At 45.2% G+C, this 18,854-nt stretch overlaps 1 protein-coding gene and 1 long non-coding RNA gene across 14 annotated transcripts in view; one reads left to right on the top strand and one right to left on the bottom strand.

Moving 5' to 3' along the window:
• nckap5l (NCK-associated protein 5-like) overlaps window positions 1-18,854 on the top strand; it is an 837,372-nt gene that overhangs the window by 578,313 nt on the left and 240,205 nt on the right. For all 13 annotated transcript variants that reach the window (XM_038789861.1, XM_038789862.1, XM_038789866.1 and 10 more), the window contains 3 exons: window positions 4,738-4,806; window positions 9,939-9,977; window positions 11,229-11,348. In XM_038789861.1, coding sequence (XP_038645789.1) covers window positions 4,738-4,806; window positions 9,939-9,977; window positions 11,229-11,348 — 228 coding nt within the window. The remainder of the gene's footprint in view (window positions 1-4,737; window positions 4,807-9,938; window positions 9,978-11,228; window positions 11,349-18,854) is intronic.
• The window catches only part of LOC119962061, a 45,318-nt gene that overhangs the window by 9,328 nt on the left and 17,136 nt on the right, over window positions 1-18,854 (bottom strand). The window lies entirely within an intron of this gene.

Genomic DNA, 18,854 nt, shown 5'->3' with positions numbered 1-18,854 from the left:
TGTTAGCTACCTTTAAGACTTATCTGGATAGGCACATGAACAGACGGGGTATAGAAGGATACAGGTGGTTGGTCTAGGTAGGACACGTGATCAGCGCAGGCTTGGAGGGCCGAAGGGCCTGTTCCTATGCTGTATGTTCTTTGTTCTATATTTGTTGAGGTTTTACATTTCAACAAGCAATGCAACAAAACCACAGGAACGGTCCAGCACTGCAAGAAAAAGAAAAGGCTCAATGTACATGAGTACAGAGGAGAACATGAGAACAGCAGTACAACTGGGTCAGTAAAATCATTAGATATAACCTGATACCTCTAAAAGCCTCACCAGAGAACAAAGGAGAACCAGGATAAAGCCATGAAAAGGTAAAGTAAAATGATGTACACCTTCCCGCGCGGCGATTGCGCGCAATTACCACGAGAGTTCAGGATACATGTTTTGCGACCTGTTCGGGCGTGCAGCGATATACAACTCCCTCAACTCCAGTACTGCCAGAGGCAGCATTGACACACTGCAACCTCCTTTCCTCCAGTACCAAACCTGTCTGTTCCCCTGCAGAATCCCATCACGGATTCTTTACACCCACCCACAATAAAAACAAAAGAAAATTCACGAGAACCCCCAGTTATAAAAGGATGTCACACAACACAACATAACCCCAGTCTCAGGTCCAGTAGAGAACCAACATCATTCCATCCAATTATATAGCGAAGGCCAGCAGCCATATGTTTGGATTATTTAGAACGTAGAACATACATACATTATCATCAGTACCATCAACGCATTCCAACAAAAAAGACTGAGCACTATCGGGGTGGATCACAGGATATCAACAAAAGTACCGAACTCTGTTATACCCTAGGCCCCTGTGCGCTGGATGTTCCTAATAAGTGCCTTTGACAACGGACATCCCAAGCTCCAGGAAGCAACAGGATACAAACCACAGCTCCAGACTTGGCCCAGCCCAGCACATACTGACACAACAAATCAGCACCCCCAGGACTTCCAAAACACCCCAAAACCTATACCCTAGCTGGTCCTGCATCTCCTCACCCACAGCCAGAGCAATGCGTCTCCCCCACAGAACATCACACTGCTCAGCCAGATGAATAGAAGAAGAAAAACACTCGAGAGAAAAACACCCGGGTTGGTCTTGGAACAATCAACAAATCAATCGAGGATTAACCAAACCCACCTTGGCCTGCACCATTATTCATTCCCTAAAATCGCCAACCTCAAGGAAAAGTCAGAAGGAATCCAATCCGCCCCAGGACACATAATGTGCCCAGGCCATCGACGGAGATAGGCACGGATTCTTAAATTCGAAATAACAAAAAGCTAAATAAAAACCCGTTTTGTTATCTCTACCTCGGGTCCATCCTCAACCTTAGTGAGGACTAAACTAACCTTAATGCCTAACTCCATACCGACCCTCCACCCATCACCATGCTGCGGCTCCACTCATCTTCACTATCAACGAGATGTGGGGTGTCCAAAATAGACTTACTTCCCCTAACCGCAAGAATAACTGCACATATGAAGAAAGGAGTAAAACTGTGCACAGACCATCCATCACATAATCAACTTAATATAGTTTTTGCTGGAACAGAATAACAGCCGACTTCCGTCCTTGTGCTCACACCTTTCTCACTGTTACAGGAGAAAAAGCAACAACAAATAATCAACAGCATAATTATCAGGGAGTAACGTCCAGAACTATTGAAGAACTGCAGGAGAATGACACCATTTATGTTGCTTGAAAAAGCCAAAGCCATGACAAGGTCATCAAAGATGGGGCAGTATGGTAGCACAGTGGTGAGCACAGTTGCTTCACAGCGCCAGGGTCCCAGGTTCGATTCCCAGCTTGGGTCACTGTCTGTGCGGAGTCTGCACGTTCTCCCCGTGTCTGTGGGGGTTTCATCCGGATGCTCCGGTTTTCTCCCACAAGTCCCAAAAGACGTGCTGTTAGGTGAATTGGATATTGTGAATTCTTCCTCTGTGTACCTGAACAGGTGCGGGAATGTGGCGACTAGAGGCTTTTCACAGTAACTTCATTGTAGTGTTAATGCAAGCCTACTTGTAACAAAAAAGATTATTATTATTATTATTAAACACATCTCCGGATTTCTTGAGGATTTCAACGAATAAGGCACATTCACTTACCAGGAGGATGCAAGACCCATGGTCGGGGGCCCACCGACCACAGACCTTGGGGACCGGAGACATCGTGTTCTGTTGAACCTGATATGTCCAGCCTCCATAACAGGATTATGAAATCCAATTTTCGAACTCAGTCGGGAACCCGTTTCTCACATCCCGCCTGAAACCGGACATATGGGCGGGATTCTTCGTCCCCCCCCGGGGGGTCGGAAAATCGTCCGGGGCCAGCGTCAATCCCGCACCCGCCGTGTCCCGAATTCTCCGCCCCACCGAGATTTGGCGGGGGCGGGAATCGCGCTGTGCCAGTCGGCGGGCCCCTGCACCGGTCGGCGGCCCCCCCCCACCGGCGATTCTCCAACCCGCGATTGGTCGAAGTCCCACCGCTGACAGGCCTCTCCCGCCGGCGTGGATTAAACCACCTACCTGACCGGCGGGATTGGCGGCCGGCTCCGGGGTCCTGGGGAGGGGGGCGCGGGGCGATCTGACCCCGGGGGCTGCCTCCACGGTGGCCTGGCCTGCGATCAGGGCCCACCGATCGGCGGGTGGGCCTGTGCCGTGGGGGCACTCTTTTTCTTCCACCTTCGCCATGGTCTACACCATGGCGAAAGCGGAAGACACCCCCTCCCCTGCCCATGTATGACATCAGCTGCTGGCGCTCCGCGCATGCGCGGACTTACGCCGGCCGGTGAAGTCCTTTCGGCCCCGGCTGGCATGGCGCCAAAGACCGTTCACGCCGGCCGGCGGAGTGGGAACCACTCCGGCACGGGCCTTGCCCCTCAATGTGAGAGCTTGGCCCCTAAAGGTGCGGAGAATTCCGCACCTTTGGGATGGCCCAACGCCAGAGTGGTTCACACCACTCCAATAAGCCGGGACCCCCTGCCCCGCTGGGTAGGGGAGAATCCCGGCCATGCACTCTCCTAGCTGGCCCCTCCTTCCCGAATCAGTCAGGATATGTGATGCGCCATGCAGCAGGATCTCAATGAATCGAAGGTGGGACCCTCCCAGGGAAATTGCTCTATCAAATGCACGGATTCTCTTCTGTGCCTCCATTGTCCTCTCAAGGATACTCCATGGATCCCCAAGGTGAGCACCAAAGAGGTACAACACGGAGCCGAGATCATCATCTAGAACAACACTTTCAGAGGCGTTCATTATCCCGATGCCCACTACCCACCGAGGCACAGGTCCGCTCAACAGCAACAACACCCCTGCAATCTGGGCCCCACCCCAGCTATGTCTGACCACCTCAATGATGCAAGGATGCTTTACGATTTAACTCTTCTCCTCATCGCATAACATCATCCAGGGACACATTACCAAGCAAGTGTCCCGAAAAAACATAATTATGAAACGTGAACAAGAATAAAGTAAAGGATTAAAACATGAGCAGAGCCAAAGTTTGCAAAAATGAAACTGTTCTCGTGATCACATCACGTGACTCCCAGGAATCTATATTTTTAAATATAATTTGTATGTTCTTGAGGCAGACCCCACCTTAAAACAAAACTGAGACGGAAGCAGAATATAAAACTGAACTTCCCAGCTTCTAAGGAAGCCCAAAACAGGTTGATGTTGAAATATGGAAGCGGAAGCTTTGTTGAAAGATATAAAAGGACACAAATCAGTCCAAGCTGTGCAGTAGTAGTTATTGAGTGCATTCCAGCAGGCAAGACAAGCTGAAAAAAAATGGGACTCGATCCAGAAGCTGAGAATAATCAAAGGAAATAAGTTACTGCAGCAGTTTCTGTTGCTTGAAGATGGTGGTGGATCTGTGCCATCCAGATCGGTTTGAGCAGGTTCTGCAGACATTTGCCGCTAGTGGTGAAGACCATGCCCATAAAACTCAGGTTGGTTCTGTGCTACTGTTGCCTGGGGATTAGACTAGCTTCTAGAAGGAAGAGCTGAGATTCTTCATGAAGAAGAAAGTGTTTGAAATACTTTGTGATTGAGTGTAATCATTTCAACTGAGCACCCTGAGCCAATATGTAAGATCTGTCTTAGTTGTACCTGCCATTTAAGGTGCAATTTACAGTTTATATTTGGCCATGATTTGTCTGCTAATTCATGTTTAACATCATGTTAAATCTGGATGTTAGAGTATCGGATAAATAGTAGTCAACTTTGTTGACTCTTGCAGAGTAAAAATACAATTGTTTTAAACCATGGAAGTTTGTGGCTTCATACTCTTCATAAACAATTGGGATTCTAAATTTCTGTCTACTGTCAGAAAAAAGGTATTGGTCTCTGCTGTGATCGTAACATTTGACACATCTCCTGGAAGTTACTACTCTCTGATGAAGTCAAAGGCTTCGCTCGTAGCAGTTAGACAAAATGCACAAGCGACACTAAGTTCCAGGATTCTACACTGCAGTGAAAGACAAAAACTGTAAAGTTTTTCAAAGTATGATGGCAGATATTAAATCAGATAGACACATGCAATGCCTGCATTATGTGTAAGAAATTGCCACTAATAGCTTTTGTGGATAAAACTGTCACTGTAACCATTCCTGTCATTGATTTTTATGATGGAATACAGCCTGAAATTGTATTAATGTGTATTATTTTTGTATTCTATTGCAGGCAGAGAACTCAGCCTTGGCCTTAGAAAATGAACACCAGAGAGAACAGTATGAACGATGTCTTGATGAGGTAAGATGAGGCAATTGCAGATTATTTTGATATTTTTTTGCCTCTAAGCCTTTTAGTTTCAATAATCTGCATTTCCAGAAATATTTCAGATTAGATCAGTTTATGAATGTGAGGCGAGAGTGATCATCAATGTTAAGTGCTTCTCAAACATATGCAGCGCAGGTTAAATACAAAACCGAAAATGTGCTTCTGTTTCTCCAAACAACATGCTTAATTCCAATCTGAGAAGAACTTTCCTGTTTTTCTCAATGGAACCTCTTTCCCTCATCCCATTTTTTTTTTTGCCTGTCTGAATGAAGAAAGTAATTTACTGTCAGCTTGTGCTTCTGGGCAGTTTTGTTTCGTGAACTCAGGCTGAGGCTGGTCAAACTTTATTAGAATCCTGGCAGCTGTCAAATGGGAGTATTTCATGAAACAGACTGGGTTATAGTTTAACACTGGTCCTACAGCAGAAAAGGTAATGTATTAATTCACTGCTCCGCCACTGTCTTGCAAGTACTTTTATTTTAATTAATGCTTTCAACAATGAACAAAATATTCTCATTTACTCAGAGTTTACATTTTGCTTGATGTAAAGACCACAGTGTAGGAATTCTATAAACATTTGTTTTGACTTTTAAAATTCATTGGACCTGTGGAGAGAGAGAGAAAAATAGAGAGTTAACATTTTGAATCTGTATCACATTTCTTCAGAGTCATTGGGCGAGATTCTGCGATCCGCCAGTCCCGAGTTTCTTGGCCGCGTGCCATTCGTTGGTGGAAGGATTCTATCTTCCCGCCGATAGTCAATGGGATTTCTCGTGGCAACCACCCTACGCCGCCGCAAAGCCCGCTGGTGGAGGTGCGCTGCCGGAGGGGAAATTGAAAGGCAACTACTGGAGAATTCCAACAATTGACTCTGTTCCTCTCTCTACAATGCTGCTAGAGTTGCTAAGTCTCTTCGACGTTTTCCTTTTATATTTCAGATTGCAAGCATCCACAATTTGTTTTAGAACATAGAACATAGAACAGTACAGCACAGAACAGGCCCTTCGGCCCTCGATGTTGTGCCGAGTTTTGTCCGAAACCAAGATCAAGTTATCCCACTCCCTGTCATTCTGGTGTGCTCCATGTGCCTATCCAATAACCGCTTGAAAGTTCCTAAAGTGACCGACTCCACTATCACAGCAGGCAGACCATTCCACACCCTAACCACTCTGAGTAAAGAACCTACCTCAGACATCCCTCCTATATCTCCCACCCTGAACTTTATAGTTATGCCCCCTTGTAACAGCTACATCCACCCGAGGAAATAGTCTCTGAACGTCCACTCTATCTATCCCCCTCATCATCTTATAAACCTCTATTAGGTCGCCTCTCATCCTCCTCACTCCAAAAAACCTTTCCTCATAAGACCTATCCTGCAAACCAGGCAGCATCCTTGTAAATCTCCTTTGCACCCTTTCCAATGCTTCCACATACTTCCTATAGTGAGGTGACCAGAACTGCACACAATACTCCAAATGTGGTCTCACCAGGGTCATGTATAGTTGCAGCATAACCCCGCGGCTCTTAAACTCAAGCCCCCGTTAATAAACGCTAACACACTTATAAGACTTCTTCACGGCTCTATCCAATTGAGTGGCAACCTTCAGAGATCTGTGGACATGAACCCCAAGATCTCTCTGTTTCGCCACATTCCTCAGAACCCTGCCGTTGACCCTGTAATCCGCATTCAAATTTTTCCTCCCAAAATGAATCATCTCGCACTTATCAGGTTAAACTCCACCTGCCATTTTTCAGCCCAGCTCTGCATCTTATCAATGTCTCTTTGCAGCCTACAACAGCCCTCCACCTCATCCACTACACCACCAAACTTGGTGTCGTCAGCAAATTTACTGACCCACCCTTCAGCCCCCTCCTCCAAGTCATTTAAAGTGAACCTCTAAAACAGTAATAACTATAACACAAAATAACACCGACTCAACCACATCCTCCAACCCCCATCCGCTAACATTCACAGATTCTCAAAGTAGGAGGTGAACAACATCCATCTCGAGAGGAAACCCTGGAATGGCGAACTTGATTTTCTCCAGATGCAAGAATTCCACCAGGTCACTCACGTTGGGTGGCTCCGGAGCCCACTATTCTAACAAGATCCACCTCCGGGTGGAAGAGTTGGGAGAGGATATGGAGGAGGGGTTCTGGTGTGAGGTGCTCCAGAGAGTGAATGCCTCCACCTCGTGCGCGAGGTTTGGGCTGATGCAGCTGAAGGTGATATACAGAGCACACTTCACAAGGGCGAGGATGAGCCGATTCTTTGAAGGAGTAGAAGATGTGTGTGAACGTTGCGGGGGGCCCTGCTAATCACGTTCATATGTTTTGGTCCTGTCCAAAGCTAGAGGATGACTGGAAGAAGGTTTTTAGGGTAATTTCTAAAGTGGTGCTCGTGAAACTGGACCCGGGCCCCCGGGAGGCCATATTTGGGTGTCGGACCAGCCCGGTTTGGAAACGGGTGCGGAGGCAGATGTTGTAGCCTTCGCCTCATTGATTGCTCGAAGGCGGATCCTGATAGGTTGGAGAGCAACCTCTCCATCCAGTGCCCTGGCGTGGCGGGGGATCTGTTGGAATTCTTGACTCTTGAGAAGGTTAAGTTTGAACTGAGGGGAAGGATGGAGGGATTCTACAATTCATGGGCATTATTCATTATGCACTTTCAAGAACTGGATAACATCGAACATCAGTTGGGACGTGTGGGTGGGAGGGTTGGGGGGAGGGGGCCGGTGTGTGTTAATGGTAACTATGGGTGATACCTAATTCCTTTTTGTCATTTGTGTGAACATGCGGGCTAATGTCTGGGGTCTGGTGGGAGGATGGATCATTGTTATTGGTATAAGGATTGACACATTTGTTACTGATTATTGTTTATTGTTGGTGGGTGTAAATTTGGGAGAAAATGTGAAAAAGGAGGAGAATAAAAATATTTTTTTTTAAAAACCACCTCTGGGCTATCAGGAGGCAAGGGTCAACTCATCAGCCTCTCTCCCCACCTGCACTCCCAGATCGTCCGAAACACCGAATACTGCCACCCACTTGGAGCCACTTCACCCCCAAAATCTCTGGCATGGTCCCCAAGAAGGACTCCCAGAACTCCATCAATTTTGGGCACGACCAGAACATGCGAGTATTGCATTTATATAGGAAGACGTTTGGGTTTTATGCAGCAACATATATTTATGTTCCCTTCTATATGACCGCAGGCTAAGATACTGAGATGTGAGATATTTAAAAAGTAAATTTATCCTTTTTTGATTAGTTTTAGAATTGTTCCCAATATTACTCCATTTATTGTCAACAGTATTTTTAGCAGCGTTTGCAATTTTGAATTTGTATTCAGTTTCACTCTAGAATTTGTAGTTACTCTTTTCTTGGAGAACATAATTAGTGTGCAACACATTTTTGCCTCATCATAAGTGTTCTGTTTGGATGAGTGGAGGAAGAACTGTGCACTTAAATGGGTTAGTTTGGATAACTTGATAGTCTTCCACTAATCAATGACTTGTAAGTTGATTTGGTCAGTTATACTCTGTAGTCTGTATGTTCCAGTCCAAGAGCTGGTAACTGTGAGTAAAGTGTATTATTGCAATGTTTCACAAAAACTGGCTGCCATTATAGTAATAGAATGATCCACTGAAACATCAATATTTATCAAGAAGCATTTCACTGTCAAGAAACAAGCACTTTATAATTTGCTTAAATTTGCCACTTGGTACATTTTTGTTCAGGAAACCAAATACCGTGCTTGCATTTCGATGAACAATTACTGCCGAATAAATATTGCAATACTCCATGCACACTATATTATAATCCCTTCAGTATGCCTTACAGACTAAATAAGTTCTGCATTTGAAAACCAGAGAAAATTTCAGACATTAAAGGATGCTCCAAGGGATGAGGAACTTCGATTAGGGAGGTTGGGACTGCTGTCCATGGAGAGAAGGTTAAGAGGCGATTTGGTAGAGATGTTCAAAATCATGAGTGGGATGGACAGAGTAACTGGGGAGAATCTGTTTCCGCTCGTAAAAGGATCAAGAGCCAGAGGCCACAGATTTAAAGTGATTTGAAAAATAAGTAAATGTGATCTGAGAAAAAACTTCTTCATACAATGGGTGGTTCAGGTCTGGAATGTGCTGCCTGGAAGTGTGGTGGAGGCAAGTTCGATTGAGGCATTCAAGAGGGCATTATATGATTACTTGAATAAAAACAAGTGTGTTGGGGGGAAAAGCAGGGTAGCGCTGTTGCTTCATCGCTCCAGGGTCTCAGGTTCGATTCCTGGCTTGGATCATTGTGCGGTGTCTGCATGTTCTCCCTGTCTCTACGTGGGGTTCCTCCGGGTGCTTCGGTTCCCTCCCACAAGTCCCAAAAGACGTGCTGTTGGGTAACTTGGACATTCTGAATTCTCCTCTGTGTACCCAAACAGGCGCCAGAACGTGGCGACTAGGGGCTTTTCAAGTAACTTCATTGCAGTGTTAATGTAAGCTTATTTGTGGCAATAAAGATTATTAAAATTAAATTTAGTCATGATTCCCGTTTGGAGAGCCGGTGCAGACACGATGGGCCAAATGGCCTCCTGTGCCATAACAATTCTGTGACCTAGCCCAATAGTTTGTATCAGCTGAAAAAGAGCTATCCAGCCAACTCCTATTTTCCAGCCTTTGGTCCACAGCCCACTGTTATGGAAACGGCAAAAATTGTTGATCTATTGACCGAGTGCACGGGCAGTGAAAAATTTAAAAGAGACAGGATAAAGCAATGAAGCAAGACTTTCAACAGAAGTGGAACATGCAACAAAGTATTTCTAGCACAGAAAGGGGGCAATTCGGATCAACAAGGTCTTGCTGATGTTTATGCACCACTCACATTTCACATTCTAACCCCTTTGGGGTTGCTTGTCAGGGAGAGGGTAGAAAGCATTCCACGATAACATAGCTTTAGCCCAAAGCAAACAGCTGTCAAAGACCCAGAAGGTTATTAAATCATATAAACATTCATGATTAACTGCCATAAAGATGAATTTCATTGGACATTATGTCAGGATTTGGAGTAATGTAACACAATTGTTGATCATTATTCTGTATGTTTTATTTCCAAAGGTTGCCAATCAAGTGGTTCAGGCATTGCTTACTCAAAAGGTGAGTCTATTTCCTGAGGAGCCAATCCTGTCGAAAGTCACTGGAGTTTTAGCTCAGCCACTGAATCCCCCTTTGTAGATCCTGGGACAACAGGGCTGTAAAATCCTGGCCCTAGTCTAATTGTTATAAAGCCAAGATACACAAGATTAGAAACTGAACAATTTGCTACATTATGTTAGAAAGAACAGAAGTGAGGTTGAGAACAATACAAGTGGTTTAGTGGCACATCTCTCTTAATGGCTATAATAATGATTATGTCATTCCCCCACCATGAGTCATTGGCAAATTCAGGCGCAGTAATTTTGTAAAACGAGTACAGTCCTGTGATGTAAATAATATTTCACTGGCACAAGTTGCATTTTAACAGGTAGTGGCTGGATTGGAAACATTGAGGTTCTCTGCTGATCACGTATGATCTCAGTCAGAACAGCTTGTGGAGGAATTAAGCTGCAATGATGTGGCTCTTCTTCTGAAGGGAGAGCAAACTAGAGTGCGCCATGCCAAATCACATTGCTCTGATTCAATAGGGCACTATAAAAGATTGGGCCAAGTAGGGAAATTGGTGTCTATAGTATCTTCCTATGTCAGAAAAAAGAAAATCTATGATGTAATAGTTATGTGCACTTGTTAAAACCATTATATGCGATTGTCAGCATTGTATGTTTCTATGCCTTTTAACCTCTCTGGGAAGGTCTTCTCAATTAATGAATTAAACCAGCAGCGGGGAAAAATAAAAGGGATAAAATTTAACTAATGTACGTTCATGGCTTCATCATGTGCATTAATTATTTTTTTAAATCTGTACCTCAGTTTGTTATTATTTGTTCCCTTTGTTGGGTTCTGTATTTTGCACTGTCCTTCTATCAAAATGTTGGTGTTGAATAATTTAATCTACTCCTCATGGTGGTTAGTACTAATATGGATAGTGTCATGTAAACCGATTCTAGCTATTTGTTTTCCAAAAGCAAGTAGCAGTCCTTTTAAAACCCACTTCATGAAGACAAGGAAGTAAAATACGAGTGCGAAATGCATTAGAGAGTAATGGCCCAGTCTAAGGTTGGGGGTAAAGGAGGTTCATATTGCAGCTCACTGATCAAAATCACTGGAAATGTATATAGCATCAATTGAACCCATTTATTGAGATTGCATTCTTTTTTTTCCATTCTACCGTATCGATTCTCTAAAAAATAGAATATTTTAATAATAAAAATATTTCTGTAACTCTCTACTACACTATAATTATACCTGCAGGATTTAAGAGAAGAGTGTCTGAAATTACGCACAAGGGTGTTTGATCTTGAACAGCAAAATCGAGCATTGAGTGTTCTTTTCCAGCAGAGAGTCCGGCTGGCCTCTGATTCACTATTACAGGTGTGTGTATTTATATTAGCTTTTTTCTATCAGAATTTCATGCAAATTTTTAGTCATCTATCAAAAGGCTTCATATCAAAGTAGATTAATTGGTCAAAAATTTGAGATAATGTAATTTTTCAAAAATTCACAGTGCAATTCAAGCTTATTGCAATCAAAGGATTTCCATCAATGTATCTTTATACTTTAATTGTCAGTACTTAGAAACACTGTTATTAACTGGAATGTGTTAAATTATGCAAAGAAACAGCTGCTCAATGTAAGGATCAGAAACAAATAAAAATAAATGTCCTGGGTAAAGTTCTCCGATTATCTCCCTCGCATATCTCCTCTAAACTTTGATCCGTGGGCAAAGTTTAGAGGAGATGTGCGAGGCAACTTTTTACGCAGAGGGTGGTGAGTGCCTGGAACGTGTTGCCAGGGGAGGTTGTGGAAGCAGATACACTAAAGGCGTTCAAAAGGCATCTTGACAAACACATGGATAGAATGTGTATAGAGGGTTACAGCATAAGGAAGTGCTGAGGGTTTTGGCAAAGGTTGGTATCATGACCGGTGCAAGCTTGGAGAGCTGAAGGGCCTGTTTCTGTGCTGTATTGTTCTTTGGACACTGCTGTGGCGTTTGTCTCGATGCCACGTTGGCGAGATCATCGCCCATACTTAAAGGTACTTAGTGCCGAAAGTGAGCCCCCATGAGTGTCTCTTACTAGCTATCTCGCCGGTTGATTCGTCAGACTTGCGCCTCAGCTTCTTGCTGCCAACAAGAGGGAGCTGCTTTTAAATGCACCCTCACTCCCAGTCAACACATAAGAAAGGCATCGCGCAGACCTGCTCCTCGCTTTGGGGTTGCCGGCATTCCATCGCCACTTGGAGAAGTCCCAAAAGGTTCAAGCGCAGGAGATGATGCTGACAATGCATGACATCAAGGCCAACACTGCAACTGTGGCAACCACAGTGGAAAGCCTGGAGCACAAGATCAGTGTCTTGAATGGCGGTGTCCACTGCATGGCTCAGGATGTGACAACCATGGCTGAGGGCCTTGACATCAGGTTCCAGTCGCTGTGGAGCATCTTCACAGCGGGCCCTCCACTCCCCTGAACTCTTGGGCACAGTGGTCCAAGATCAAACGCCCCCACACAGACACCATTCAGAGATGGGTATGAGTCCGTTGTCAGCAGAAAGACAGGAATCAGACTTTGGCATAAACAGGCACCAGAGCTTACCCTTTGGTGAATGATCATCACTCTCCTGCCTCGTATATTGGTTTTTAAAATCAATTTAGAGCACCCAATTATTTTTTTCCAATTATGGGGCAATATAGCGTGGCCAATCCACCTAGCCTGCACATCATTTTGGTCTGTGGGGGGGTGACACCCACGCAGACATGTTCTAGAGTTCAGGCAAACTGTTCAGGCTTCAAAGTTTGATTGAAATGCATTGCAATAATCAATCATCAAATCGCATGTGCACCCACAGGAATCCTATTGAGCAGATTTTGTTTGTTCAACGGTCAATAGTAACAAAGATTTGAAAATCAACTGTAACATTTCACACATCACACTAACCATTAAACAACAAGGAAAGGTCACCGTTCCATATTGGTACAAGTACAAAGCTATATCAGCCCATTTGCACAAAACAAAACAGATGGCTTCACACCTCACATGTTCCTCAACAGAAATGGAGGATGAATTATCATGTCCAGATACTTGCCAGAGAAATGATCGGTCCATCAATGTGTGGCTTGTTCCACGTATGAGTGCCATTCTCCATCCAGGAGCTGCAACTGTGCAGGGCCTCCCACACGGTCCAATCTCACCAGAACTAAATCCTGGCATCCACATATTTCACTGTGCAGTTGAACATCTTTGATTTCAAGCGCGGTTTACTCACGGTGACGTGCCAGTTACATGCGAACTCACCACACCAGCAACCAAGGCACCAGCAATCTGCAAATCATTTCTCCAACGGCATTAGCAAGTGGTCCATTTGGAACAATGTTAGCACTAGGTCCCACAGCATCTACTTACTTCAAGCCGGATTGCCTCTTGACTCATACATCCGGTGTTCCAGGACCCAGGTATCTTGGAAAAAAAAATTCTTCTTTACAGCTACTGAAAAGAAAGGAAAAAGCAACAGCAGCCTCCAGGCATCTGCAGCCACCAGCAGGAGAAAGCAGCAAACACAACCTGCTACTTTGAAGTGCTCTGACAATCAATGAGGCCAATTTTTTATTAACAATAGCCTGCAGATGTGAAGCTAGAGGCTGCCCACAGTCAAAGGGAGTTAAAGTGACTTTCAGCATATAACCAAGACCAGGGCTCTGCCCTGGAACTGTTTAAAGGGCAAACAGGCAGCAACTTTATTTTCCCCTGATGGAGGAATCTATAGTATTTAAAGATGGCTTTAAGACCTCATGAATGAAAAGCCCCTCAACCCGCCCCCCTCCCTCCCCATGGCCCTGGTGTTGCCCTTGAGCTTCATGCCGCAAAATGGAAATAGCTACTCACCACCTCAGTTCCCCTCAACAGCCATTGCGCCATTTAAACATTTAAAAAAAGGAGAGCTAAACGACACCCCCGAGATTACTCGCGCAGGAGCCGGTTAATTCCCGGGAGGCTGTTACATTCAACGTCAATCTTGCTTATGAGATGCAATTTAAGGCAAATAGGGTTAATGATATGATCGTCATATTTAGGCCAGTTAGGTAGCAAACTGATTTGCGTCCGGTGTGACCCTAGATTCCGGCCTTTCCTGCTATTTAAACCGGCACGCCCATCCGTGCTGGGTGCAACGCGATGGTTCAATTGCGCTCTTGGTCAATGGAAGAAATTACTTCAGAAACAATGGGCAGGATTCTGCCGTATTTGGCGGGGCAGGCAACTCCGGCGGGACAGAGTGGCGTGAACCACTCTGGCGTCGGGCCGCCCCAAAGGTGTGGAATCCTCCACACCTTCAGGGGCTAGGCCCGCCCCCGGAGTGGTTTGCGCCCCACCGGCCAGTGGGTTAGGGGCTTGGCACCACACCAACTGCCGCCGAAGGGCCTCCGCCGTCCGGCGCGAGTTGGCACATGCACGGGAGCGCCAGTGTGTGCTGGTGTCAACCCCCGCGTATGCGCAGAGAGCTTTGTTTCCGCACTGGCAATGGCGGACTGCTACAACCGCCGGTGCGGAACAATAGAGTGCCCCCACGGCACAGTCCTGCCGGCGGATCGGTGGGCCCCAATCGCGGGCCAGGCCACTGTGAGGGCACCTCCTGGGGCCAGATCCCCCCCCAACAACCCCGGAGGCTGCCCGCGCCACCAGGTCTCGCCGGTAAGGGATCTATTCCAATTTACGCCAGCGGGACTGGCAAAAAACGGGAGGGACTTCGGCCAATCACGGGCCGGAGAATTCGTGCAGCCCTGGGGCTGAGTCGCGCCTTGCCATTCTCCGAGGCGCGCGGCTCGATTCACGCCGGGCCGATTTTTGGGGGGCCGAAGAATTTTGAGGACGGTGGGGCGGGATTCACGCCGACCCCCGGCGATTCTCTGACCCGGCGGGGGGGTCGGAGAATCCCGCCCAATGATTCAGAAATTTGTGTCACAAAATGTAACCTTAGTCTGTCATTCTGGAAACACATTATGAAAATGGATATGCTTGCTAATGTATGCTTGCCTCAATAACTAATTCTTTAATTGCATTTTGTAATTTGAATATATTAAACGGCAAGAATGTGTGACCGCAGTTAAACATTCCATAGTGATGATAAAACACTGAACAGTCTAATTCACTGGTAACATTTTCGACTTCAACAAGAATACTTCATTGTGGCTACTTCAGCAAAAGGTTCTGATGATCTACAGGGCAATTGTAACAACCTGTTAATTGAAGTCTTAACTTTTGACCAAGATTTGACACATGCTATTGTAACTTCAGGGAAATAATTTACCAATTAAAATTTGTGAATTACAATCTATTTATTTCCGACAACCTTTACTTCTTAAATACTGTTCTGGACAGCCTCCCATCTATCGCCTAGGTAAATTTGTCCTCACCAAACTCACTCCACGACCTACTGGCCGTGTTGTAGTGAGACAGCTAGTCTCACTCTAATATGCATTCCCACAATCTACCCAAGGCATGGGATCTAACATAGTAGTAATAATAATAATCAATTATTGTCACGAGTAGGCTTCAATTAAGTTACTGTGAAAGGCCCCTAGTTGCCACATTCTGGCGCCTGTTCGGAGAGGCTGGTGCGGGAACCACTCGCCTTGCAGATTTTGTGAGAGTGCCATTTTGTACTGGTCTGTGCGAATGGGGACCAGACGGAACGGCACTCGTGGGGGTTGCCCAAGGGATCAGAGACCCCTAGGTGCTTGCCCTCTGGGCAGGGAAGCACCCTGGCAGTGCCAGCCTGGCATCTTGTCAGTGCCACCTGGATGTCAGCCTGGCACTGCCAAGGTGCTGAGGTGGCACTGCCAAGGTGACAAGCTGGGGATGTGGGGCGGGTGGGGGGTGGGGCTGAAGGCCACATTATAGGGGTTCGAAGGTCGTGTCGAGCGGTCGAGAAATCAGGATGTCGTTTAAAAATGGCACCCTGATCGCTTTCTGCACTGAGGAGTTCCAGCGAGCTGAGCTCCTCAGTCCCGTTTTCTGCACTCAGGATCATTCATCGCGGAGGCTCTGTATCAATCGTGCTCACTACGGAACTCTGTTGTCATTCGGGTCGATCGTGTCCTCTGTTGCACATATCCTAACACCTACCATGTCATGTATGCCACCACCCCTGTGCTTGCTAACCAAAATTAGCTCCTGTCCAGTATTGCCTCAATTTAAAAATGTTCACCCTTGTTTTTAAATCCCTCCATGGCCATGTCCCTCCCAATCCCGGTAAGTGCCTCTGAGATTGCTATGCTGCTCCAATTCTAGACTCTTGCACAACTCTGATTTAATCACTCTGCCATTGATGGCCAACTTTTCAGCTGTCCAAACCCTGAGCTCTAGAATTCCCTTCCGAAATCACTCCATCCCTTCAGCTTTCTCTCCTGGAGGACTCTCCTAGAAACCTCCCTCTTTGACCAAGTTTCGGAAATCTGCTAGCATCTCCTTATGTGGCTCAGTGTCCATTTTAATTCTCCTGAACCCACTTCAGAAACTCTTTCCCCTCATTGCCCTTTTATACTATTATTGTCTCAGTCTATATTAGAATAACTGAAATAAAATAAGGATAACTGTTCTGAAGAAGAATCATACAGACTCAAAATATTACCTCTGTTTCTCTTTATTTGGATGTTGCAACACTTAGAACATAGAACATAGAACAGTACAGCACAGAACAGGCCCTTCGGCCCTCAATGTTGTGCCGAGCCATGATCACCCTACTCAACCCACGTATCCACCCTATACCCGTAACCCAACAACCCCCCCTTAACCTTACTTTTATTAGAACACTACAGGCAATTTAGCATGGCCAATCCACCTAACCCGCACATCTTTGGACTGTGGGAGGAAACCGGAGCACCCGGAGGAAACCCACGCACACAGGGGGAGGACGTGCAGACTCCACACAGACAGTGACCCAGCCGGGAATCGAACCTGGGACCCTGGAGCTGTGAAGCATTTATGCTAACCACCATGCTACCCTGCTGCCCCTGCTTGCTGAGTTTTTCCAGCATTTTCTGTTTTTATGTCAAATTTAGTTGGATAACACACTGTGAAGAACGTTGGGACATTATGCTAAAATTTCTACATAAATTTGGTCATGGTTTGAACTAAATAATGTGTATTTTAACTAGGGGCAGGTTGATGCCACCAAAGATTTGAATATATTAATTTTGCACAAAAAGTGTTTTTCTCTGTCTGGTGCTTCCAGTCTCCATTAAGTATAATACATTGATATTTATTGCTTCCCTTCTTGTAGGTGATGCTGAACTTAATTTTGAGGCCCTGGTAGATGTGCAACTATGGGAGCAGTTTGACTGCTCAATTTTAACACACCATTCCTTTGCTGTCTTAGACCATGCAAATCAGATTCTGGAGCGCAAATGGCTAGAAAATGAATTTTTGCTTTTTTAACATTAAAAATAAACAAGCAACTAGCTTAAAAACCACACGGGTGATAAGTCTCTCTGACAGTAAGCACAATTATAGTTCCTTCATATCTGACAACTGTTCTTCTGTACAGAAAGTGCTCCACCATTTGTTCGTTCCGATAAATTGATATGTGAGGACATTTTTTAAATAAAGTCCTTAAGCTGACATAACATCAGCAATTAATTGTTCAAGACAATTGTTTCTCTTGCATACAATTAATGTTTCTTTTACCACCCGATTGGATTATTAAATTTACTTGTTGAATTGATGAAATTCAAATGTATAATTAATGAGTGCATTGAATAAAATCAGTGTAATTTACAGGTAGCTAACGGCATGGCAATTTCAAAATCCTGTTTGTCATCTGCTATGTAGGGAGATGCATGGGAAGAAAGATGTGACAATTATCTTTAGCTAATCGGGTATGGAGATTGAGAAATGATCCCCAAGTACAATCTGGATGACCTTTAGATAATGACCTCCTCCTTGAAATAGGAGGCGGTCTTGTGGCATAGTGGTAGCGACATTGTCTCTAAGTCAGAAAATTTGCCTTCGAGTCCCACTCCAGGACTTGATAGCCAAGGAAGGTGAGTTGATAATGTAGCCAAACAGGTTAAATATCTAATATATGCCAGTGACAGATTGTAAGTGTCAGAGATTCTGACAAAATTAAGTTAGGGTTTTTTCATTCAAGTCCAATTGATTTTTTTAACCGTGTAAGGAGTCGTAATGACTGCCAAATCACCTTGCTGGCACTGAAGATTAATTTTTACAAGTGCTGCATCCCATTCCTGCAGATTTGAATAATTGCTGGCAATTCAAAAGTAGTTGTATTTTTAACTTTCTTTTTTCTTTAAATGACACATTTCTCTTGCTCTCTTAATGTGCTATCAGTATATGATTTTATATAGGTTTAAATGCCTTAACTTAAAATTCTTGATTTATACTTTATGGGTTGGTCTGCAAAAGCTAGGGAGGAGGCTGGACTGGCAGAAAAATTGGAAAATAGCACATTGGGATAGCTTCCCTATGGCAGCTGGGCTTCCCTGCTGAGGCCAGAGCCAATCATTGACTGGAAGCAGCATCCAGCAGCAGACGGGGGAGCCATTAATGCCTCCTCTATATCAGCCCAGCATGGACCCACTGAGATATGGTGGCCTCAACTGGAGCTCACTCAATAGAGGGTTTCCCCTTCGCAATGATGGGCTGGCAGTTTGTGGCCATGAGGGCTTTTAAACTTATTACCACCTTGCAGAGAATGTCTCCATTTTGAGATATGCTCACAGTCCCTTAACCCTCCCAGTAACCCCTATCAATCCTGGTGGGACTACCAGATGGACATTGCAACGGGCCCTCTGATCGGACCTTGCACCTCACTGGTTCACCAAGTGTCCTTAATTGGACTGGGCGATGGGCGCTGCTTCTTAATGAT

Source organism: Scyliorhinus canicula, chromosome 2 (assembly GCF_902713615.1).
Source record: "Scyliorhinus canicula chromosome 2, sScyCan1.1, whole genome shotgun sequence".
Classification (NCBI taxonomy): domain Eukaryota; kingdom Metazoa; phylum Chordata; class Chondrichthyes; order Carcharhiniformes; family Scyliorhinidae; genus Scyliorhinus; species Scyliorhinus canicula.
This window is presented reverse-complemented; position numbering and strand designations above follow the sequence as displayed.